Source organism: Phytophthora cinnamomi, assembly GCF_018691715.1.
Source record: "Phytophthora cinnamomi strain GKB4 chromosome Unknown Contig4, whole genome shotgun sequence".
Taxonomy (NCBI): Eukaryota; Oomycota; class Peronosporomycetes; order Peronosporales; family Peronosporaceae; genus Phytophthora; species Phytophthora cinnamomi.
In genome coordinates, this window is record NW_027150937.1 from 1,793,800 (window position 1) to 1,818,008 (window position 24,209).

The 24,209-nt window shown below is 53.9% G+C and overlaps 9 protein-coding genes across 9 annotated transcripts; 4 read left to right on the forward strand and 5 right to left on the reverse strand.

The window, feature by feature from the left end:
- Positions 1 to 6,585: 6,585 nt before the first annotated feature.
- On the reverse strand, positions 6,586 to 7,642 carry IUM83_05533 (putative secreted RxLR effector protein; the record flags this gene model as incomplete). The annotated part of the gene is made up of 2 exons (XM_067929675.1): positions 6,586 to 7,201; positions 7,263 to 7,642. 2 exons carry the CDS (start codon positions 7,640 to 7,642, stop codon positions 6,586 to 6,588), a joined length of 996 nt encoding a protein of 331 aa, XP_067799706.1.
- A 119-nt stretch (positions 7,643 to 7,761) lies between these two features.
- Positions 7,762 to 8,297, forward strand: IUM83_05534 (Glyoxalase-like domain; the record flags this gene model as incomplete). The annotated part of the gene is made up of 3 exons (XM_067929676.1): positions 7,762 to 7,901; positions 8,001 to 8,133; positions 8,217 to 8,297. The coding sequence occupies 3 exons, from the start codon at positions 7,762 to 7,764 to the stop codon at positions 8,295 to 8,297; spliced, it is 354 nt and encodes a 117-aa protein (XP_067799709.1).
- Positions 8,298 to 8,521: 224 nt separating this feature from the next.
- Positions 8,522 to 9,229, reverse strand: IUM83_05535 (NAD-glutamate dehydrogenase; the record flags this gene model as incomplete). The annotated part of the gene is made up of 1 exon (XM_067929677.1): positions 8,522 to 9,229. The coding sequence occupies one exon, from the start codon at positions 9,227 to 9,229 to the stop codon at positions 8,522 to 8,524; it is 708 nt and encodes a 235-aa protein (XP_067799708.1).
- A 509-nt stretch (positions 9,230 to 9,738) lies between these two features.
- IUM83_05536 (uncharacterized protein) lies at positions 9,739 to 10,581 on the forward strand (the record flags this gene model as incomplete). Its single annotated transcript, XM_067929678.1, has 3 exons — positions 9,739 to 10,197; positions 10,287 to 10,496; positions 10,570 to 10,581. 3 exons carry the CDS (start codon positions 9,739 to 9,741, stop codon positions 10,579 to 10,581), a joined length of 681 nt encoding a protein of 226 aa, XP_067799614.1.
- Positions 10,582 to 11,387: 806 nt separating this feature from the next.
- Positions 11,388 to 14,073, reverse strand: IUM83_05537 (putative F-box and leucine rich repeat containing protein; the record flags this gene model as incomplete). Its single annotated transcript, XM_067929679.1, has 7 exons — positions 11,388 to 11,445; positions 11,528 to 11,937; positions 12,014 to 12,215; positions 12,287 to 12,379; positions 12,441 to 12,535; positions 12,621 to 13,127; positions 13,270 to 14,073. The coding sequence occupies 7 exons, from the start codon at positions 14,071 to 14,073 to the stop codon at positions 11,388 to 11,390; spliced, it is 2,169 nt and encodes a 722-aa protein (XP_067799613.1).
- Positions 14,074 to 14,412: 339 nt separating this feature from the next.
- IUM83_05538 (putative methyltransferase) lies at positions 14,413 to 15,216 on the forward strand (the record flags this gene model as incomplete). The annotated part of the gene is made up of 1 exon (XM_067929680.1): positions 14,413 to 15,216. One exon carries the CDS (start codon positions 14,413 to 14,415, stop codon positions 15,214 to 15,216), a length of 804 nt encoding a protein of 267 aa, XP_067799615.1.
- Positions 15,217 to 15,278: 62 nt separating this feature from the next.
- On the reverse strand, positions 15,279 to 16,156 carry IUM83_05539 (phosphatidylglycerophosphatase and protein-tyrosine phosphatase 1-like; the record flags this gene model as incomplete). The annotated part of the gene is made up of 5 exons (XM_067929681.1): positions 15,279 to 15,555; positions 15,628 to 15,709; positions 15,788 to 15,878; positions 15,938 to 16,066; positions 16,133 to 16,156. 5 exons carry the CDS (start codon positions 16,154 to 16,156, stop codon positions 15,279 to 15,281), a joined length of 603 nt encoding a protein of 200 aa, XP_067799710.1.
- Positions 16,157 to 16,353: 197 nt separating this feature from the next.
- IUM83_05540 (uncharacterized protein) lies at positions 16,354 to 21,210 on the forward strand (the record flags this gene model as incomplete). The annotated part of the gene is made up of 12 exons (XM_067929682.1): positions 16,354 to 16,487; positions 16,559 to 16,653; positions 16,727 to 16,752; positions 16,842 to 16,874; positions 16,951 to 16,989; positions 17,060 to 17,210; positions 17,279 to 17,376; positions 17,442 to 17,480; positions 17,560 to 17,628; positions 17,707 to 17,716; positions 21,052 to 21,083; positions 21,154 to 21,210. 12 exons carry the CDS (start codon positions 16,354 to 16,356, stop codon positions 21,208 to 21,210), a joined length of 783 nt encoding a protein of 260 aa, XP_067799768.1.
- A 1,998-nt stretch (positions 21,211 to 23,208) lies between these two features.
- IUM83_05541 (guanylate kinase) lies at positions 23,209 to 24,027 on the reverse strand (the record flags this gene model as incomplete). The annotated part of the gene is made up of 1 exon (XM_067929683.1): positions 23,209 to 24,027. One exon carries the CDS (start codon positions 24,025 to 24,027, stop codon positions 23,209 to 23,211), a length of 819 nt encoding a protein of 272 aa, XP_067799511.1.
- Positions 24,028 to 24,209: the final 182 nt, after the last annotated feature.

The window sequence follows — 24,209 nt, forward strand, 5'->3', positions numbered from 1 at the left end:
GAAAGCATAAGCTCTACGCGAACCTGAAGAAGTGTATCTTCGGGGCGAGCGAGATACCCGTCCTCGGGTGTCTCGTAGGGAAGAATGGTGTCCGCCCCTGACCCAGAAAAGGTCAGAGTGATTAACGAATGGCCAACGCCTTCAAGTGTCAAGGAACTGAGGCAGTTCCTTGAGCGGCCACGTACTTGTGCAAGTACGTGGAGGACTATGCGGGCAAGATCCGCCCGCTGTCACAGCTTCTTAAGAAAGAAGCTGTGTGGAATTGGACACCCGATTGCCAAAAGGCATTCGATACAGTCAAGCGGGGCTTGACTGAGGCGCCGATCTTGGCAGTGGCTGACCAAGATCGCCCATTTCACGTAGTGTGTGACGCATCCGATTTCGCGATCGGATGCGCGTTAGATGCAGCACGATCACGAGGGCCGTGATCGTGTCGTCTACCAATCGCGTCAGCTGAAGCCAGCTGAGCGCAACTATCCGGTGCATGACAAGGAACTCCTTGCCATGAAGTATGCACTCGCAAAGTTCCGAGTGTATTTGCTTGGAAGTAGACCATTTGTGGTCTACACCGACCATGCTTCACTGCGCACCGCAGTGAAGTCGCCACACATTTCACAAAGAATGGCGAGATGGCTCTCATTCTTTGCGGAGTATAACTTCCGGGTCGAATACAAACCCGGAAGATTGAACGTGGTGGCCGACGCGTTATCACGTCGGCCAGACTATGTAGAAGCTGTTGACGTCAATGCCATTGACGCCATGCGATCGAGCAAACCCACATCATCTCTGTTGGATGATGTGAAGGCCGCGTACGCGCACGACGCGGACGCGAAGCTCTTTGCTGGCCTATGGCACAGCGCCTTCTGACAAGTCCCGTCAGAAGCTGCCCAAGCACCTTCGAGCGCGTGCACACCGCTTTCGTGTGCACGACGGACTGCTACTCTACAACGCAGTCGACGACAACGCGGATCGCGTTGTCGTGCCAAATGACCATGACCTGCGACTCAGGATCATGTACGAGTATCATGATGCCCCGACTGCGGGACATCTCGGACGTGAGAAGACTTACGTCCTTCACGCGCGACTTCTACTGGCACCACCAGTATAGAGTGGGTGCGCAAGTACATCCGTGCTTGCGAGGTATGCTAACGCGTGAAGCCTGCGCCATTCGCGCAGGCTCCACTGTAATCACTACCGACTCCGTCGGAGTGTTGGAAGTCCATGTCTTTGGACTTCATCTTTGGTCTTCCCCGGACAGCGGAGGGAACACCGGTGTTGTGGTCTTTGTAGACCGTTTCAGCAAGATGGTACATCTTGCTGCGGTGCCAGCAGAGGTGACCGCGAAGCAGACAGCCCGTCTGCTCGTCGACATGGTGTTCAAACACCATGGCATGCCGTCCGACATCGTGTCGGACAGAGACCCGCGCTTCACAGCGCATCTGTGGCAAGAAGTGTTTACACTTCTTGGGAGCCAGCTTTCCATGTCGACTGCGGATCATCCGCAGACGGACGGTCAAACCGAGCGCGTGAATCGCGTGCTCGTCGATATGTTAAAGAGCTACGCTCACTCGTTCCAATACTGGAGCGAGTGTTTATCGATGGCAGAGTTTGCCATCAATAACTCAGTGCATGCCTCGACCGGGCATACACCGTTCTACGTGAATGCCATGCGGCATCCACGCCTCCCGAGTTTACTCGGAGTGATGGCTCCCACTTTGGTGGGGAGGACCTACGACTGCAATACAGCAGCCAGCCGAAAACCGCTGACACTTGCACCGTGTCAGCGGCAACAATGGACAAACCACATGAGTCTGCGCAGGGCGCAGACTCCCCAACAACATGGTTAACGACCACGGGTTCTGCGCAGGGCGCAGACACCGCAAGAACTCACGCAGAGGCCGGGCCTCTAGCGGAGAGCGAGCTGAATGACTTCAGCTCGGATGCAATCAGTTTCATCACCAAAAGACAAGCCGTGATTCGGTTTGTCCAAGACAATAGCAGCTTCTGTTGATCAACAGAAGCTGAACGCAGACAATGCGGGCAGAGGCAACACAAATGAATTTAAAGTTGGTTCATTAGTTTTGTTAGCTACACAAAACCTGCCTAGACATGCAGTTTCGGATTTCGGAGCAAGCAAGCTTGCTCCGCGCTTCATCGGGCCGTTCACTGTGTTGGCACGGCACGGCAACGCATACACGCTAGACATACCGTCTAGCATGCGCCTCCATCCGACCTTTTACGTCGGACGGCTGAAGCCATACCGGCAGCACGAGCCATCTAGCTCGGTTGACCCGAAGCCTCGGCAGGAGCCGAGGCAGCAGCGGAGGACTTGGCCTCAGCGACGAGCAACCTCTCCTCCAGCGCGCGGACGCGCTGGAGCAACTTCTCATCTGGGTCCCCAGCTCGACCTGGATATTCGAGGCGGTCTGCGAGACCGCCGCGACTTGGGCCTTCTGGTTCGCCAGCTCCTGTTTTAGGGCGGCGAACTCAGCGCCCTGCAGACGCTCCACGACGGTCACCCGGTCGTGGAGAGGCGCATACTGATCAGCCCGGGCTGATCATACCCGGTCGTGTTCCCACCCCCGCCACCGCCGATCCGTGACGCCCGCGGCTCAACCCGCTGGATTGTTGAGCGGATTGTTGACCATAGTATCCCGAAAACGAACCCTCAAGGGGCTCGTTTTCGTATTCGTTGGAGAGGATTTCCTCCCCATCGAGATACATGGGAGCCGCGGAACGTCTTGCTGGAGGACGTTCCGGAAATGGTGAGGGCGTACGAAGAGCAGTACGCGCTGGCACAGCGGAAGTAGAGCGAGCGCTGCGATCATCGCCAGCGCCCGAACCCTCACGTGCTAAGAACTTAGCACGGAGCTCTTTGAGACTCTCGGGCACACGGAACGACGTGTACCCGTTCAGGTCGCGGTCGCTCAAGCGGACCGCGCCTGGAAAGCACTTCGTGCACTGAAAGCCCTCGGGCACAGCGCACGGCACATTTGCCTCCTCAGCAGCAACATGAAGTTGCTCCAGTTTTCCACGCTTCGAGTACGTCTCGAAGCGATCACGCTTGCTTAATCCGATCACGGTAAGCACTCGGCCTCTTGTTGAAGTTCTCAACAAAGGCGTTCCAACTTTGACAAAGTGCCTGCCATTCGGGCACTTTGCTGCGAGAAGAGGTCTTCTTGCTTTGAAACCATCGGAGCTCATGAAAGAGTCCGATGTAGTAATCGCGCCTTTGATGCGTTTCCGCATCAAAGTGCAGCTCGGCAGCCACAGCGTCATCTTTGATGGCGCTGCATACGTACAGCGGCACCTCATTCGGAGGTACCGAGTTCCCAAACCGGTCCGCGATCTCGGACGCGGACGGCATCCATGGATCGCGCGCTGCAGGCGCAGCGCGCGGAGAGCCTTGAGCTTTAACATCACGCGCTGCAGCAGCAGCGCGCGGAGTACTGAGAGCCCCAGCTGAAGCGAGTGGGGTATCACTCTCAGTACGCGAACGCTTCGAACTCGAAGCGTCCGATTCGTCCCCTTCACGCGGGCGAATGTTCTTGGCATGAGGGTCGAGCGATTCGCTCGACACTGATTCTTTGCGCTTAGAGGGCGAGTCCTCCTCGCCCTCCATGTCTTCATCGTCGTCGTCGAAGTCGACGACGTCACCGTACTTCGCCTTCTGGCGTTCGAAGTAGTCGTCGATGGAGAGATGACTCCCCATCGACTTTGCGGACTTCTTCTGAGGCGCGCTCATCGTTGAATGAGCGCGGATTGCTTCTCCAAACGCGGAGAATTGACGAATGGTCAATTCCAAAGATTGACCTGCGGAGACCCCGCGCGTCTAACCTTAAGGGTGGGATGGTGTAACGGGGTTACACGTACAAGTGGCTGCAAGCCACTTGTGAATTTAACAGATAGGTTATCTGTTAAACGTTTTGGATACTTCCTCACATTGGTGTAAGACACACCGATGGATACATTGAAGTGGACCACCACAGTGAGTGGTCCACACACACCCAAAAGATCCTATTGGTAGAAAGCAGCATCTTTCTACCAATCAGAGACATGCATATTAGCGGGGCTCTGACAGCCAGCCGCTGCCAACCCTTTCATAGATGATAAACAGTTTTTAGCAGATTTTAGAGGAAGATCAATTTACAAACAATACAGTTCTCATTTTACCTAATCTAAGTCACTTGGAATCCTTTTGTTACTTAACTTATATTTGTGTATTCAAATATAATTAACCTAAGTAATTACTAAGTACTTACGCTTCCTCATACACGTTGCGCAACGTGTAAGCTAAAGTAGTGAGTCAAGTTAGACCCACTACAAAACTTGCCATCTCGGCTCCAGTAAATGATTGTGCCATGCGTTGCTTGGGGACATACCTCTGCCTGGACTCTGGTCCTCTGATACAGCCCTACTTCAGTAAGGAGCTCGCGCATGGTAGACTGAAGCTCCTCTTTCTCATTGCTCCAGTTCCAACCCTCTTTTCGTCTAAAAGCTTCTAGATACCGCTCAGAAGTACATCAGGCATGCGTTCAATGGCTTTTTGAGTCTCCCGCTGCTGCTCATATAGATGAGTATAAGGTGGAATTCCTGATGGGACCAGCGATGACATATTATCGCGCACCAGCTTGCATTGCAGTGAATCCATTAAATTGACGTCTCGAAATATGGCTGAAGCCATTAAGGGGTGCTTGGCGGGTATAGTATGCCTCAAGAAAATGGCATGCTCAACCAGTGATGCCAGACACAGTGCTAAAATCATATGCATGTTTGTGTCCTTACTCATTGACGGAAACATCACCTGTACTGCTGCGTCAATAGCGCTGCCATTTACTTCAGCAAAGTGAGGTGGTAGCACTGAAAAATCAGGCGAGTTGAGTGGAAGCCCTGCCACAATTCGACTCAGGAATTGGTCACCTGCAGATTCGTAGCGAATGTAGAGGACTTGTACCCACCCAGGGACCACCCGCAGCGCAGACACACACTTGCGATTGATGATCCGCCAGTACTCCCACTTGAAGCAAAAGTAGCAACCCCTTTTCGTATGGAGTGCGTACCACACGCCTTGCCACTAGTCTCCTCCTGCAATAGCACTCCCAGGTTCTTAGAAAATCTGCTTTTCTCGTTCGAACCATTGAAAAGGCTTATCAGCGCCTAGCGTTGGGTTCGACGCGAAATAGATGCCAAAGGCCAAAATACAGCAAATGCTTGGATTCAGCGGGTTGCTGTAAATGTGTCGGGGGTCTTTGGGGCCACTGCGCTCTTGGTTAGTCTTAGTTTTGTGAAGAATGCAGCCAATGCTATCGTCAACACAATTTAGATGCGTCATGTGCACAGCTTCTATCGACTTAGATCTGCACTTTAAATTCCATTGCAGCACCAAGTACAAATGAGCTAAGTCACTATCAAGGATGCCAAGCGTTTTCTTGCAGAGAATCTTGTAGAGAGAAAAAGAAAGGGGACATTTTCCAGAGGTGCGACCAGTGCCATTTTGATCATTATCTGCTTCAATGCGCTTCAGCCCACGAAAAAAGATTTTGAGGTCGTCTGTGTACTCGGGAGGGAGTGGGATTTTCTTCCGCCGATAGATATCCCAAACAACACTTTGGTAGCCACTTAGAGTCGATACTTTAAGCGACTTTGAGTTCATCTTATCAAGCAAAAACGTTTCAAAGTGAGATGGCTGGAACATCTCCACATTAATTCCACCATCAGTGTCAAAGTAGCTTTCAGGAGACGGCAGCTTCTCCTTAATCCATTTGGCAATGCCCTTAACGTAACTCTTGTGGGCCTTCTTTGTTGATGGTGCTGTGCAAGCACCACGGACGTCAGCACTACTGGGCGTTCAAGGTGCTGGTGTCCGGCCTTGAGCCTGAGATCGTTGTGTTGGAGGTGCTAGCGAGTCCACGCCATGCCTGACGGTCGCCATGTTCGCTTCAGCGTGTCTGTCGAAATTTGAACCAATAGGATACGGATCTGGGCCGTAAGAGATTTAAGCCACCAGAACCCACACACCAGGCTTGAGGCTTGCTCTGGTGGGGATGCCTGTGGTTATCCGACCCATTTCGGGACCGGGTTCTGATACCCCTCATTACACTATGGGGCATTTTTCGGCACTTGGGGCCTCCAGCCCACCCAACTATCTGATCTGGGCCGTAAGACGGCCAGGCTACGGGCACTCTACACGACTCATTGAACCGGACCATACTAAAACCAGGTTTTTTGAGTCTCGTCAAAACTTTTGTTGAGAAAAAAATAGGATATTCGTCTTACGCTGCCACACAAAACACAAGTTTGGTCTTACGAAAGTAGTTGAATCAATAATATCAACAGCCAAAAAAAAGAAAGAAAAAAAAAAAAAACACACACACACACACAGAGCCAAACTCCGGTATTATCTATCACAGCGAATGCTACGTAGGTGCTGTTTGTTAGCTGACAATCAGTATAGTTTCTGGTAAGGAAAACTACCTACTACAAATTGAAAAAAAAATGCTCGAGTTATACTTATTCGTTTGTGTTCGCCACCACTCTACCAAAAATGGATTGCTACTTTGGTTTCGTCGTCGCATGGTTAGCAAATCAGTGCCCCGCATAGCCGTCGCCACGTTTCGAGGCGATGTTTGCGATGCGCCGCTCGACGCGCTCCCGCTGGGCTTGGCGCGATAGAGCGATCGCATCCTTAATCAGCGTGGACGACTGGCGGTGGGTGTAAGCCGACTTCTCAGCTGAGCGAGGCGATACGGGAGGCGTGCCTTCAAGGAGGTCGTAGTCTTCGATCTCCAGCGGGCTCACCACAGCAACAGCCACCGTCTTCTTTTCAACCAGCTCGAAACTTTCATCGCTGCCAGTGCTGCCTGAACTTTGCTGGGGAGTAAACGCACGAGCTGGTTCGTCTTCTTCCTTCTCCGCCTCGTTATTCTCCTCGATAACACCCGCCACAGTTTCTTTCACTAGTGTCGTATCTTCCTCTCCCGACGACTCCACCCTCTCTTCTTCCTCCTCTTCGTACAGGAACTCGCTCTCGTCGATCTTCTTCATCACCGAGTGGTTCTCTGGCCCGGCCGCCAGAGCGTTGTACTTCCGATGCAGCCTCTGGAACAGCAGCTCCTCGTTGAACTCGTACTTCCGGAGCAGCTCGTCCACCTCGCGCAGCTTCTCCGGGTTGTGCTTGGTGTAGAACGCCACGAGCCTCTTTCTGCAGCACGTCAACTGTTAGCACTAAGTCCACCATCAACCTCCCTCTGATAGCCACCCACCGGAAGCGCGCCTTGGCGTCACCCTTTCCTCCGAACAAAATTACGCTGACGATGGCTGCAAAGCACAGCATGGCGCCCGCCAGGAACAGCTTCTTCTCGGCCTCCACGCTCATCCCGAGCAGCGAGTCTTCCGCAAGCTGCAGCCCCCACAGCGCGAGCTGCAGCGCCGCCAGCGCCGCCAGCACCCAGAACCAGGACGGCCGGATGCTGGCCAACGCGTAGCTCAGCAGCGTCAGCAGGCCGCGCAGCACGCGCACCGACGCGTCGGCGTCCGCGCCGTCCAGCTCCGACCCGAGCAGCGGCTGCAGCAGCAGCTGGGGACGCACGTAACAGGCCACCGCTGCCGCCAAGACGGCCACCTTGAGTCCCGACCCGAGCATGATGTGGCCGATTGATGTCTGTCTGGGTGATATTCCTGGACGACAGCTTGAAGCTATTTTTAGCCGCAAGGTGCGCGCGGATTGGTCGATATTCGTCACGGCAGGTTACTGTGCGAAGCATGAGCCGACTGCGTCAGCTGATGGTGCTGAGCCGCGACCTGGCGCGCTCCAAGCAGTTCTACCAGGAAGGACTGGGGCTCAAGCTGCTGCGCTCGTCCGACACGTTCGCAGAGTTCGACACGCAGGCGGGTGTGCCGTTGTGCGTCAAGTTGGCGCAAAGGTGCGAGGGCAACTGGCTGGAACTGTGGAGACGGTGAACGACTCATGGGACTGTGTGACTTGTATATTAATTCTGTAGTGAGGCTGCGTGCAGCAGCGGATACTCACCGTTCCTGAACTTCGACATTCCGGACCTGAGCGACGCCGTGCCGCGGCTGCTCATGCTAGGGGCGATCATGGACGGCCCCATCAAGTACCCGGCCCACGGGAAGGTACGTTTTGGCGATCTGGACGCGGCTTGGGAAGTTGTGGGTTCTAAGGAGTAGCGTGGTCCTGGTGGTGGGTAATGCTGCAGGTCGCGGCGCTGCGGTCGCCGGACGGAGTTATGATAGGACTGTACGAGCCCAACTCGTGGGACAATGTAACTTCGGCGTGATTGGTGTCAGGGCAATGAAATCAATTTGCAGAAGTACCAATTGAGCTTGGAGCAAGGCTCGCTGCGTGGTTACCGCGTTGCATGACAAATTTGTATGATTGATTTGATACCTTTCGTGAAGGTGAAGTTCGACTACTACGAAACTAACTGTGCGGCGATACCCATTGTCGTCGACAACTCTTGTCACGGTGAACATGCTGCGGTTACATGTTCCAGACTTGCACTCATACAGAGAATGCTGCGACCACTGCGCCAATACAAAGCGTATTCCGGAGAGTTGCGCGGGAACCTGTGGGTGATTCAGCCAGACTAGCGGATCGAGCTCGCGAGTGCACCACTGTGTCGTACGGCGCAAATGTGAGTCGCACCGGGGAGGCGTCACTTGCCCCACGAAGAGCAGAACTGACGTCGGCCAATCGAGCTCCGATCATACTTGAGCTGTTCACGGACCGCAGTACCATGCCAGGACGTACACCTAGCAATCTTGCAGGTCCAAGCACCTCTGATACGACGATCGGAGATGGAGGCGGGGTGAAGTCAAGCACACAGGGAGATCGAACACTGTGCAGGAGTTCCACCACGTCCTGCAAACTCTTCCCAACGACCGACATCTTCCCAACACCGATGAGTTCTTGACCGGGGGAGATGTCCGTGCGCATACCTGGTACGTCCTTCACAGCCACGCCTCCTTGCGGCATCTCGACGAAAGTCAGCCCCAGTCGCTGGTTCTTGGACCAGACCAGTCTCGTGGGTCTCTGCTCCTCCAGAAACCTCGACCTCGCGCGCTGCAGCTTCACACAGAGCGCGCCTCCCGTGTACACAATCGTGGTCTCCTTCGACGCGACTGGCTGCAGGGGGGTCGGTGGCGGTGGCAACTTGGCATTGAGGCCCTGAGTCCGCCGCTTGCCGTACACGTAGCCAAAGAAGCGCATGGTCTCAGGCCGCTCGAGTCGTGAGCACTAGGCGTGCGTTTGCTAACTGCACCACTTGCAACCAACGCGCAAGCTCACCCCACCTCTCGAACAGCCGAAAGAGTCCAGACGAGCGAAACTGGCTTGGTTTCTTCGCGTTACTTGCCGAGGGCTGAACGTGAGCTAGGCGCCAAGCAAGACCACAGACCTCTCCACTCCGTCGCGCCTGTCTCCGTTGCACGATGTAGCAGCATTCTATTGCTATTACGTTCAATGTTACGGAACGTATTCGCGCCTTCACAATTCCACCAGACATGACAAACATCATATCCCGTCCAGGTTGGGTATATCCATTGAATGGATTCCATTCACACCAGCACTGCTGCCAACGGACTGCAACAAGCAAACCTTTCTGATTTGCCTTGAACCAGGAGCTCCACATACAAAACGCCGCATAAAACCATCATTCCGATGCCAGTAGACCCGTCATCGCCGACACAATTCAATTCGCTTCAAACCTGGCAGGCGGCATGGGCAACGCGGTGAGCTGGCTGGCGCAGTGCTTCTATCCGGAGGACCAGGTGTTCTGGGCCGCGGCGCGCTACGGCGACGCGCGCATCATCCGCTCGGCCACGTCGCGCCTCACGCCCGAGACGCGGCAGTTCCTCGAGTGGCAGGAGCCCTACACGGGGCGCACGGCGCTGCTGGAGTCCGCCGCCAAGGGCCACGTCGAGTGCGCGCGCCTGCTGATCCAGGCAGGCGCCAACAGCAACGCCAAGGACCTGAAGATGAACACGCCGCTGCACCTCGCGTGCAAGCGCGCCAGGCCGGAGATGGTCGAGCTGCTGCTGCAGGTGCCGGCGCTCAACCCGTTCGAGATCAACTTGTACATGAAGACGCCGCTAGACCTGGCGCGAAGCAGGTTCTCGGACGAGGAGGAAGAGACCGAAGCTGAACCATACGCCAAGTGCATTGAAATTCTGGAAAAGGTCCGGGTTTGTCAGCGTTTTAACGCTTTTGGACCATGCTGTAGTGTTGCTGACGTTAATGGTGGTGGGTGGATATGATGTTGCTGCAGAAATTCTGTTTATACAGTGGCTGGTTGTATGAGAAGACCGACAACGTGCTGTCGCTGGTGTCGGGCATTTCGTCGCTGAATTCGTGGACGCGACGTCTGTGTATCGTGTTGGAGCGTGGGGAGCCCAACGTGTTGGAGCTGGCGCTCTTCAGCATGACGGAAGGCGGCGGGCTGCGCCCTGTTTGCCCTACGTCGGTGATGCTGTACAACGTTGCAGCTGGGATGGAGGCTTCCAGTGATCCGAGGTGGTTTAGCCCCAAGGACTTCACGTTCATTCTGCGAGGAGACCAGCTGAGCAAGTGTCATTACCGAGCCAGCTCGGCACTGCAGAACCCCGTCCACTTTGCCGCAGTTGACCAAGCGAGTTTTGATGCGTGGAAGGACTTTTTCGCCCATCAACAGCAGCAACTGGCCGAGCGATCCCACTTGAACAACAGCCTCCACGAACAGCTAAGACCATCGGAGGCTAGACACAGCCACATTGCTGGCTGGAATCCGGCCGTTGTTCCTTCGCCGTCAATACCGACTCCCCCAGGCATTGGCCCTGAAGAAGATGAAGACATTCGAAGAGCTATTCAGCTTTCCCTGCAGACGGCGGCTGCAGAAGGCAATGGGCTTGGGGCTACTACAGATACAGCACGTTCACCACCATTGCCAATATCAGCTCCTGATTGGGAAGACTCGGAAGGATGCGAATCAAGTGGAAAAGAGGCATCAACAGCGGATGCCAGTGAGCATAGCAGCGAATCGGTGGCGTCTTCGGCCTCTGAGCAAAAGCCACCCGTGGTAAACAACGGAAGCACAGCGTACTCGTCTATCGGCGAGTGCGTTATATGCTTTGATGGACCTCAGTCCGCTGTATGTGTGCCTTGTGGCCACAACGCAGTGTGCATGAAATGCGCCGAAGAGATACTTACAACTACTGCGGAGTGCCCAGTTTGCCGAGCTCATATTCGTGAGCTAATCAAGTTGTACCGTGTCTAACCAACAAAGCGTAAGAAGTAGGGTAACGTGAGGCCTTCTGTAAGCTTTCAACATGAAAATTAATTTATGTATTCCAAGTCACTACCGTGCCACTACGTCACACACGATAGAGGCGAATCACCTCCCTGACTTGTTGTCGGCACACAGGACATAGTCGAGTGGTATCAAGAAGCTCCTGTGCGCAATCCATGCAGACAGCGTTGTGGCCACACGGAACGCAAACCGCCTCCTGAGGCCCATCGAAGCAAATCACGCACTCATCAGGGCTCTGAGCTCCTGATCCTTGAGCAGAAGTACTCTTCGCAGGAGGGCTCGACGTAGCAGGAGGTGCGGATGCTGTGCCATGACTAGCCGTCGAGTCATCGTCACGAATAAGCTGCACGATCTCCACTCCATCGGGTCCTACGATCGTTTCCGAATAGCCCAGCGTTTCCAGCATGGTGTCGGAAGGAGGTGGAGCAGAAGGCGCCGACCCAGTTCTGGGCTGACGCCGGGATTCCTCGAGGGAGAGGCGTAGAGCTCTTTCCAAGTCACGCTGCTCTTGAAGCAATGCAGCTTGGGTAGGACTTGTGCTTTGGGCCGACACAGCAGCGGACTGAGCAGGTTGTGGCGACGCAGAGCCCTGCGCTCCAAACGCAGTAGTGATTGGGTTCACTTGGACGTTAACCTGTGCAAACACCTTGCAAGTTAGAGCCTACACCAAATCATTTCGAATAAGGTTATCTGCAGAGAACAAGTCGTACCCGTAGACTCGTCAGAAATGACTTCCATGCAACCAGTTCGCCCTGATTTGAAGCAGCAAAATCCATCGACTGGACGGCCGACGCTCGACTTGTGCCTAACTTCCGCGACACCTTCAAGGACAATCGATATTCCTTTCGGTTGAGCCACGTGACATCGTCACTCTGTTGAATCCCGTCGCTCGTTCGATAGAGCAGCTCCGAGCTGGTGACACCAAGGTTTTTCTCGCTCAGTGGCGACGTCGTAAAACCTCCCATGAAATTAACAACGCGTACCTTGGCACTGGTGGGCGTCGCTCTCCCGGCTTCATCGGGAACAAGTCGATCTCGACAACTTCTCTCGCTGCAGTCCGCAGCACCATCGCGTACCTAAGTCCAAGGAACGCATCAGAGTCTTCACCCTAAAGATCCGCACCCGGCTACGCTCTACCTCTTCTTCCACGAATCCAGGCCTGAAATCCCCGACGCAAGCGACAAAAAGTTGTCGGATCGTTCGTACAGCCATCCCGAGTAGATGCAGAGTTTCTGCAATCCATCCCGAAAGTGCATTAGAGGGAAAATATATCAGATCCACCACAAAGCAACACGAGTCTTCTACATGTACTGGTACCTTCTCAATGTGCTCCACGCACTGAATGTACTTGAGGCCTCTTCCCTCCGACGTTCTGTACGCCTGGCGCGCAATGTCCAGCGCCGTCTGCGCCTTGGTATTCGTCTTGGCGAAGTAGTCCACTGCCGGGGCCTCCAGCAGCAGCCGCACCACCTCACTCTTGCCGCAGGCCGTGGCGATGTGCAGCGGCGTGTTGCCCTGCGAGTCGCGCGCGTTGCAGTCCACGCCGTACGCGAGCAGCGCCTGCACGCAGTGCAGATGGCCCTGCGAGCACGCGTTGGCCAGCGGCGAGTAGCCGTACACGGGGTCCCTCCACTCGGCGTAGAAGCGCGTCTCGGGCGTGAGGCGCGCCAGCCCGTTGCGCAGCGTGGCCACGTCCCCGCTCTTGGCCGCCACCCACAGCGCCTGCTCCTCCGGGCACAGCGACTGCGCCAACCAGCTCGTGGTGTTGCCCATGGTCGCACTCCGATGGCTTTTTGTCGAATGGCACATATTCTTGATCCATCGCTATGATACATAGTGTAACCAAGATATAACGGTATAGTTGAATATCAGGTATAACATCGGAATGATTGTAAGCCAATATCCACGTTGCTGGATGCTATTCAGCCTGGTGCTGCTGGTCGGCGCTGCCTGGCAACGCGAATACCTCGGCGCTGACTTCGTTCCTGTTGAAGTCGTCGAGCTCCAGAGTCGTGCCTTGCACTACGACGAACTGCAGACTCGGACAGTGCACGCTCGTGGTGGTCCCTATCAGCTGGTCGCAGCCGCGGAGGTTCAGGCGCCGCAGCGACGGCGAGCGGATATACAGGTGTGTGAGGCTCTTGAGGAACGACAGGTCCAGGTCCGTCACGCGCTCCAGGTCCAGCAACACGAACTGCAACTTGTCATTGCGCGATAGGTCGAGCGTCTCCAGCAGCTTGGAGCTCACGTGCACTCGAGAGAGCTTCGCGCAGCTACTGAGGTCGAGTCTACGCAGAGCAGGGAGGTCTCCAGGATCTACCAGCACCTGCTCAAGCTGCGAGCACCCGGCAAGACTCAGTTTTTCCAATGCAGGAGACCTCGACAGCGTGTCCTTGATCAGGTGCCGCGCCTGCAGCGCCGACAAGTTCCGCGAGGACAGCGTCAACTTCTTGAGCTGCGGCAGACTCGTATCGGCGCAGAACTGGCTCACGGGGCAGTGCTCGATCACCAGATCCTCCAGGTTCGGCGCGATGATGGCAGGCTCTTGCACCTGGTAACACTGGCGGATGGCGACTTTCTTGAGCTCCTCGGTCAGGAGATGCACGTAGAAGCCACCGACGCTGGTGACTCGCGTCAGTACCAGCTCCCGCAACTTCCAGTCCTTGTTCAGCCATGGCACGAGCGACTGCATCGTCGGCATCTCCTCCAGAATCGCGTCCTGCAGCCGCAGACACCACACGTGTGGGAACAGCTCGGCCAGGCGAGCCATGACCTCGGAATCGCTGACGTTGCTGGCCGTGAGCTCCCATGTGTGTCGCGGAACTGCAGCATGCAAGTTGCGACTCACTGCCCGCAAAACGCACAGGTCAAAGCTGCTGAGCCACGAGCTCAGGTGCCCCAGCACTGCCGGCGACTCAAGCGACATCAAAGCTCAACCTGGTAACCTGGAAATGCCAATCAATTATAGAATTTTAATTCCAAAAATTGCACCTTCACTCACAAACAGAGAAGCTATCACAAAATGCGTCAAATAATTTATTTTGCTCCCAAATTGCATCAAATAATTTAAATAATTTATTTTGACCAGCATTTGACCACCAACGATCAGATGAACAGCAGCGACAGCGAGAGCGATGGCGAGCAGCTGATGCTGTCGGGCGCGGCGCTGGCGGCGCTGCAGGAGTTCGCCATCGAGCGCGGCATCGCCGTGGAGGAAGGCTCGGGCGACGTGCGCAAGGACATCCAGAAGGCGCTGGACGTGGAGCCCCGCGAGGACTCGTTCGAGTTCAAGTTCGGCCAGGCCGAGGGCGCGGAGGACGCCGAGATCACCATCCGCCTCAACGGCCTGCGCCGCGACATCGGCCAGACGCTGCAGTCCACGGGGCTCACGCTCTGGCGCGCCGGAGACTTCCTCAGCGCCTACATGTACCAGGACCGCGGCCGCTTCGCCGGCAAGTCCGTCATCGAGCTGGGCAGCGGCCTCGGCCTCATCGGCATCTTGGCGTCCTACCTCACGGACCAGCAGGTGGTGATCACGGACGGAGACGACGACACCATCGAGCTGCTGGTCGCCAACTGCAAGCTCAACGAGGTGGAGGACAGGGTGCAGTGCCGCAAGCTGCTCTGGGGCGTCGATCTGGACCAGATTCAGGACAAGTTCGACGTCGTGCTGGGCGCCGACATCATCTACGAGCAGGAGCACGTCGTGTCGCTCTTCGAGACGGCCAAGTACCTGCTTAAGCCGGGGCGCCGCATCGTGGAGGACGGAGGCAAGGCCGCGTCCGAGTTCTTGCTGGCGTACACCAAGCGCAACGTGTCCATCGACTACGTGCTGAACACTGCCAAGAGCTTCGGTTTTGAGTGGGAAGAGCCCACCAACGACGAAGGTATCTACACCTTTAGATTAGCGTAAACTGGTCTGCGTTTGACGCAGCGAAAATGAAGACGGCTTCATCTAGACACGAACTTGTAGCTCTACGCGTGCGTGTTCACCGCAGGTGACGATGAACCCGACGAGGAGGAGGACGAGTACTTCTCGCTGAACTCGATCAGGATCCGGCGTTGCTTTGGGTGGAGACTTACGTGGGGTCTCTTGGTCTTCACGAGCTCAAAGGCCTCTTCGAGCGTCATGTTGCGATACTGGATGAGGAATGCCACCACCACCACCGTGCTGCGCCCTCGTCCAGCTTTGCAATGCACATACGTCGTGTTCTGCTTCACGTCAATCTGCTCGTGGACGAATTCCACACACCTACGCCAAACGCACACAAAACGATGCCGATTAGAATGTGTTTGTTTTTCGTACCTCTGCTTCCAGCCGAACCTCTGGATGGTCTCCAAGGTCGGCGGAGAGAAGTCCCCAGTCGAGCCAAAACACTGAGCAACCTGCGCGCTCTCCCACTCTTCTGCAATACAAACAGTGAATCGCCTCATGGGTCAGTTTGCGAACTTGCAGCCACTGTAATCCACTACACTTTACGTACCCGGAGACACTGGCGTAGCCAAGAGGTTCGGCAGCAACTCGACAGGCTGGTTCATGGTTACAATTGCTCTCACGCCTTCATCTTGCACCAGCTAAGCCCACGTCCCATCAGAATAACCCAAACTGCGCAATATGCTGAGTATGTCTCTACCTGGTCCAAGTGGTTCTTGTTCTGCAGCGGGAGGGCGCCGAGGATCAGCTTGGACTCGATGCGACTCCACCACGGCCGGCGCTGCTCGTGGCGCAGCAGCAGGTTGTACAACAGCGACACGTGGAAAATCTGCTCGCCGTGAAGCAGTGTTAGCACATCAGACACACTGTCACAGTCAAGTACGTCTCCACCTACCACGCCGCGGTTGCGCTTGGCCATCTCGACGCAAGTACTGTATCGTCCGTCCGCTTGACGACTTGTACAGTTCAGCAGCGATGGACATACGAGGATGTAGCCATATGCTGAATGAGATGGCTACAAATAGGCTGAGTTGGACACCGCATAGCTATGCGAGTTGGCGATGTCCAACTCAGTCTATTTGGGGCTCAACTGCTGCCTGGTGCAGTTAGTGTGGCATGATGCAGTCGCTTGCGGCGCCATCATCAGCGCTCGGCATCGTCCGGAACTTGACGGGGCCAGCAGGCCCAAGCGACACAGAGCTGCTGGCCTCCTTACAGCGGACGCTGCTGATAGCAGCTCTGGAGACTCCGTACGACCTAGTGAGGCTGGTTACACATGAATGGGATGCTGGATACTGATGTCGAGCGTGGTTTTCAACAGCCCTCGCTTTCGCAGCGACATCGACGTGGTCATGATTCAGCAGCACCTGGCAAGTCTTGGAGTCTTCGCGTCCGTTGCACCACAGATTCTACACTGTACGTGAACTATAGTTTGGATCACTTTTGGAGCAATTCGAATTTTACATCTGTGGTTGCGTTTGTTCATTAGACTTGGCTACCGAGTGTACAATTACTGTTGGTGCAGCATATCCCATTTTGTTTGCGCCTGATAAATACAGATCACTAACTTCGACTGCTATCATAATTTCAATCCGACCATTTAGCGTATACCCGATGGAGATGTTCTTTTCTACCAGGTACGTGAGCGGCCAGACGATACTGCTATGTTCGTATCACCGTCTTATATTTTTGCGCTATTACACTTTGATGCAGGAGGACGGAGTAGACGACCATGCTCACGCGTACATTGTCGTACGTTCATCGCAGTCGATTACACTTCAATGTTAGTTCCAACCAGGGAGGGTGTCGTCATTTTGTCCAGCTCGAAGGCTCGCTTTGTGGTTACTTCAACAAAGCTTTTAGCAACCGTCACAGCAGAGGTGATGACTTTCGATCTTGGAACAGCAAAAAGAAGAACGCTAAAGGTGTCACGATCGACTTCGGGGATCTCCAGGTCACCTATGGCAAAGGAGGTATTGCATGTATCTAAACAATGTAAACATGGTAACGGATCTAACTGTTCGCCGCCTTTTCTTCACAGCCATATGCGGGATTGACGATTTTTACTCGTGTTCGTTGTCTACATCGAACTGCGAGAGTCGGCATCATCTGAAACCTCTTTGCCGTCGCAGCAGCGTGGTAAGCAAATGCTGACATGTTTTTTTTAAATAAGTATTAACTTAACACTCCCGCTTGTTCTATAGCACAGTCAAGAATCCACTACTATAATCATGCTAGCAAAGGTGTTGTTGGCTCAATCACCAGGAAATTTCTACTTTGTCTATAGTCTCACTCGTTTACTATGTAAATATTTTTGAGCAGGATTCACTGGATCGGGTAAATGAAAGGTTTGGGCTGGTTTACGAACGAGGTGCTTTAACTTCGACAAAGGTCAGAAGAGTGCCAATGAGTCGATAGTAAGGTGTTTCTTCTAACCGAAGTTTATGCGGGAAATTTGCTGGTGTACAGGAAACCTTGCGTACGGATGTTGCTCACCTAGCAGTCTTTTCTCTCCTGTCTGAAACGGCGAAAAGAACGCTGCTTCAAACCGCGGCAACACGAGAACTCAAGGCGGGAGAAGTCTTGTTTTCTGCTGATGCTGAGAAAGATTCCAGCGCTTCAGCGTTTGTGATAGTTCGCAATGGCTGCCTGAACATTCATTGTATTGAGTATGCCGATACACCGATTACCACTATGGTGAACACCACAACAAGCAATACGTCGGTGCCTAAAGGTGCTGTCGCGTCACTATCTCGCGGCCAAACGTTCGGCGACCAAATGGTTGCACTCGGCCGTCCACATATTTGGCCATCCAACCCTCGCCGGCGGCGACACGCTAATGCGTTTTAAAGTCGTGGCAGGTGATCCATCAACCGAGGTTTTGCTGATTACCAGAGAGCAGTATGAGCAGCTCGTGCGCGAAGATCAGCTACGACTATCATACACTCCGATCTTTGGAATGACATGCGTTTCTAACTCTGCAGCGTCCTTGGCGTCAGCTATCGAAGACCAAAATTTATCCCTGATTACTCGACAATTGTTGACCGATGCAACCTTGTCAAAGTTTTTCTTCCAGTTTCCGCCGATCGTTCTCGAGCGCTTGTGTCATCATATGGAGATCCAGCACTTCGAATCTCATGGAGTTCTCCTGGAAGCTGGTGAGCCCATCGACCGTGTACATATTGTTCTCATTGGATCTCTTCGCAGTCATCAAGTTCGCGGGTCTGAAAGTGATCGCAACGCGGGAAAACCATTGGTTCACCAGGGGAGTGCGAGGCGGATGTCCTTCGCGCAAGAAGTACATTTTATTCCAGGCGATGCGTTTGGTGCTCGTGAGTTGATGAAGCGTTCTTATACTTCCGACTCACCTGTGCTTGCCGATGCTGGAACAACCTTGCTTTGCGTTACGCGCTCAACGTTTGAGAGGTGGGTGACGCCAATGCGGCACAACACGATTGTAAAAGCAGGAAGCATTCTGCAGCCTTTTGTATGGAGTAATACGTCGCCTCCAGCAAGTCCGCGGCATTCATACTCGGCAAACTACGCTTCATCGGCGAAAGTATATCGACGACAATCTGGCCCACCAGTACTTTCGTCTGCAATCGTTGAACCGGACAGAAGTAACGCTCGTCGGCTTGACGAGGCAGCAATTTTACTAAAGCGGCTTGGCCTTTTTCAGACTCTGCCACGATTCCTGTTGGCACAAATGCTTACTCAAGCCTCTTTGCACAGCAAGAGCGCTGGAGATGAATTGTTTCACGAGGGAGATACCCACCGAGCACTTGTCGTCATTCTCTCGGGCTTTGTGTCATTCTACAGTATTGAGAATATGTCAGCTACCATCGATATGTTCCAGAAGCACCCGTTTTGCTTTTACGCCACGTTTTCTGGCAGCACTACAAGCCCAGAAGACTTCGTGACTGAGAGGAGAGCCGAGGAATGTCCAACAACGCCTCCCCCAGCAACGTTGAAACACCGTGGTGCTATGCATGCCGTTCATATACAAACACTACCACCCCGTAATGCCTTCCGAACTGGAGTACTTCAAGAAGGCACAGTTTGTCCTGCAACCGTGCTGGCTCAAACAAATTGCCAGTATCTATTGTTCGACGAGAAAATGTATGCGACCTTGCTGGCCGAACATACTCCTGCTGTCGATATGAGCAGCTATGTTGTTCAACCCGAGTTTTCAGTAACACCAGTGCCATCTACTCCGGCATACACTCCCGAGTCAGGATCAGTGCTACACCAATCAACCCCGAAGCCGACTGCACCGAAGCCAGACTGCAAACCTGGTGGTATTCCACCGAGTTTGCTCTCGTATCTTGAAGCAGCACGTATTCCATGGCTTCCGCCTTCCACTGCCAAAAAATCTCTGCTGCTGCGGTCAATGGCTCGTGTTCACCTTGCACCAGGACAAAGGCTCATTAAGCACAACGAAATCTTGAAGCAGCTTGTGTTTGTCGTATCTGGTAAACTCGCAGTATACGTCCGTGAAAGTAAAGAAGTCACATCCATTCTGAACGCGAGCCAGCGTTCGGTCCAAAGTGCCGCTCTGGAGCGAAGTGTTGCCAGTAACTACTCTACTACATCTCAACAACTCTACCAAGAGCGAGATGGCATTGATGATCGAAAGGCACTTCAACGTAAAATTGCACGTATCTCAGAAGAGACCGTGTACAATGAGTCTGAGGCAAAAGCTACCAGCCCCAATTCACGTTTTACCGATTTTGTTTTGCACGCAGCGAAAGAAGCAAAAGCTCGACAATCTATCAAGGTAGAGGGTCCCCAGCAAGTACCCCCCAATCCGCCGGCAGGTACTCGAAGATCGCTACACTCAATGGTGGACAAAGTGAAGTTTCAGCGCACGGCAGCAGATTCGAGTGGACATACTGCAACAGAAGTGAAAATGTACACCAAAGAGCTATTCATGCTTCACTTGGGTCCGGGAGATATCTATGGTGAAGAAATAACAGCTCCAAGCGGCATTTTTCGGAGTGTTCACGACATCTATGCGGATACTTCGCTAAATGGAAACTCGGAAACGGGAAAAGATCGATCGCAGATGTCATCGGCGGGGACAGAGATCCTTTGCTTAGATCGTCACGTTTTGCATTCAATTTTTGCAAAAACAGAAGATGAGGCTGCGAGCGAGCTTGTTGGAAGGGCGTCAAACGCGAAGGCTAACTGGCAACTTGCGAGTCGGAAACTCATAAAAAGAGCTTCGCATGGGACGATCGATGAGTCTGGAGGATATATCAAATTAAAGAAGACTCCGAAGCTCTTTGATATCTTCAAGAACATCCTAAACCAACGACGATTTCTTACAATGGGCACCCTCGCTCACTTCCCACTGTTGCGAGATTTATCAGAAGACGCTCGACGCGAATTGTGCCTAAATGCCCGATTCGAAGCGCTAGATCGATATACCGATGTGTACAAAGGTAACGGGGACGCCAGTGGAAATGATCACCGATTCTTCCTGTTGCTGTCCGGACGTGTTAATCTCATTGCCAAGGGACCAAACAGTCATGTTGTATCCCAGAACGCGAACTCGACTGGTCTTGAACACAGCCTTCGTGAGGTTGGAGCAGGGGAAGGCTTCGGAGAGTTCGAGATTTTGGTACCGGAAGCACCCGTCTATATTGCGGCAATTGCTGCAGAGCCCACAAAGCTATTGTCTATTCCTGCTGACATGTTCATGAGGCATTGGCCATCCACAAAAAACGCACAAGGCAATATTGAATATTTGCGCTCGCAGATCCCGTCTTTTGCTTCGCTTGACCACGAGAGGATTGCATACTTGTATCACAGTTTTTCATTCCAAACGCACATACGAGGAACCAGTACGTTTGTCTTCTCAATCGAGCATTTGCAAGTTTGTCGTCATTTCTTACTGACACCGTTTGTCTGCAGACATTTTTCAGCTTCACGACAAGCAGTCCTGCGTTCCGACGAAGGAGGTCTACTTGATCAAGGAGGGCGCATGCTGCATCCGCCAAATTGTTACTCTAATAGGCTGTCCAGGCACCGACTTTCGTTACGATCCATGTGACGATGATTGTACTAGTGCTCAAGCAAACACACCAGCTCAGATGCAAAAGGCTGGAAAACCCATCAAAGTATTGGCGACTGTGGCTGATGTTGGGGTCGGGCACGTCTTCTGGATCGACAATGATCACTATCCTATTTCTCTGGTAGCAACTTCGGCTGCTGTCACAATAGCAAGCATTTCCGTTGACAAGCTAAAGGCAATCGTGCCGCGTGGTTTGCTAGTTGGTCTCGAAGATTTAAGCGATCAGCTAAGCGAGCTGTACGCGCAGCAATACCAATTAGCAAAGCGAGTGACTGCAACTGTAATGCACGAAAAGCTGACAGCTCATAGTCGACCCCTTCCAACGATACAGCCTTGCAGTGATCAAAGTCCTGGCATTCCAGAGCAACCTCCTTGTAGCATTTTATCGCCTTGTGGATCACCGCTGAGAAAGCAAACTAATCCCGACACCGGCAACGCCTTGGACGTGAGCGCAGATGCTTCGAAGCGAGCCGACATGGTAAATGCTACTTATCAGGCCCAGCATCAATTTGAGCGCTACGATATTCCCAGTCAAGTGTCGGCCACAACCTTAACAGGATCATTTCTCGACAAGAAGCAAACGAGTAGTGATGCAAGACCAATTGTTAATCAACCGCAGACGACAGCTACGCCCAAGCAAGATCAATGTAGCAGCGCTGAAGCTGCTACTGAGCCCACCGTCGCACAGCGAAACGAAGCACCGAGCTTACTTCGGTTAAACGTAAAAGTTCCTGTCGTTGGTCGACATGGTCCTCCCAGTCTCCGAAATTTAGCCAAGCCTACCGCAGCTTCCACCGATTGGAGAAGATGCTCGACAGGCAGTAGTCGTGGGGTGGCAAGTTCACCAATTGATGTTGAAAAGGTGCTCCGCTCAAACCAAGAATGCCCGATAACTTATGAGGTTGACGTCCGTGCAAGAGTCCGCGCGCAGATGTGTACGATTGAGTCACCAATGCGAGCAATGCGTTTGGAGCCTTCTCGCACAGCAGTGAATAGTTTGGGGAAATATTTGGCTGACTCTCCGTCCCCATTCACCCGGCCGGGAGAATCCTATCTGAGGCGACAACTAGGCCTACTGCACCGCGTACCCACACCGCCAGCTCAAGAGCGCTCAAAGCCGCGGCACCACAAGCCAGTAAAGTCTTCGATATCAAACGTAAAGCAGATGCAGGCAATTATGCCTTCGGACGTTCCATCTCGCGCAATGTTGCCACGAAAGCAAGGGTTTCTCACGACATTACGTGTGAGGAACGTAGCCCCTTTCGACGGCGACGGACGTGATATCCTAGACTCAATCCTCCCTCGAGTTTACCAAGGGCGCCGATTTTTCTACGTTCTGGTTGACAGCGAGCTCCGTGAATACGCGGACACCATTGCTCTCAACAATCTCTCTCAGACACCTTGTCTCCGTCGCTACAGCCTCTACAATCCTCGCAGGACATGCTTAGTCAGTGACGTACCTGTTACGTCGGGACAAGCCGAAGCCTTGCTGCGTCAAAGTTTCATGTTGATCATCGACGACGCGACTCGGCTATTTTTCACGGCTGCGAGTGCAGTTGATAAGCACAAGTGGATGACCGAGCTCAGTCAAGCACGCGTGCTTGGAGGGTTACAACATCCGGTCTCTGTTCAAGTCCAGCCACGACGACCTATCGCTGTAGCGCCAGCTCCAGGTGATCCGGCAGCACTTGCAGTAGCAGTAATTGACGCATTCAAGGGCCGTCGTAAGTCAAGCGTAAATGAACGGAAGCGGTCCTCCGTTTTCGTGCCGAAACTAAAACTTGAAGACGCATTACACGTAGAATACCACATCAGCTGAATGTACACGCACTTCGGAGCGCTCGTTTTTCGTTCAAATCTGCCTTCTGCGTCAACTCGGTCTGCACACTGGGCATCTACTTGAGCTCGACGGTCGGGTACCACTGCTTGAGCGTGTCAGTGAGCTCCCGGAAGCTGTCGTCCACCACCTTGTTGACGAGGACGGCGTCGAACACGCCCGGCTGCTGCCCGTAGGCCAGCTCGCCCGCGGCGTTCTTGACGCGGAGCTGGATCTTGTCCTCCGTCTCGGTGGCGCGTCCGCGCAGGCGCTTCTCGAGCTCGTCCATGGAGGGCGGCGCGATGAAGAGGTACTTGGCGTGGATGCCCGACTTCTTGACCTGCTGCACGCCCTGGATGTCGATGTCCAGGATGCAGATCTTGCCCTTCTCCTGCACGTCCTGCACGGCGCGCTTGCTGGTGCCGTACACGTTACCGTGCACCTCTGCGTGCTCGAGGAAAAGGCCGGCCTCGATGTCCTTGAGCACCTGGTCCTTTTGCGTGAAGTGGTAGGCCACGCCGTCCACTTCGCCCTCGCGCGGGCCGCGCGTCGTGTGGCTCACGGAGAAGCCGAAGGTGTTGGGGAACTTCTCCAGCAGCAGGTTGATGAGCGTGCCCTTGCCCACGCCCGACGGGCCGGCGATCACGATGGGCTGCAGCTCCGCGTGCGGCGGCTTGAAGGCCGAGAAGTGCTCGGCCGCGAAGGCCACGACGTCCTGCGGCTTCTCCAGCAGCAGCGCCGACATGAACCCGCTCAGCAGCGTCTTGATCTCCGGGTGCGCCTCCACGTAGGCCGCGTGGTCCTTCTTCAGCGCCTCCTTGCGCTCGTTCAGCAGCGACAGCTCCTCGAACGACAGCGACTCCAGCGCCTTGGTCGCCTCCTGCTCCGCCGCGCTCATGGCTTCACTGGTCTGCAGATTATTTAGATTGGGAACTGAGGATTCGACTTCAGATGGAGTGTGCACCACACCTATTGATGTGGTGTACATGGACTTCACAAGTGGTACACGTAGTTGAAGTGCAGATAGCTACATACACTGGTTATCCCTTTTCAACCGGCAGGCCGGAGCGTATCAGTTCT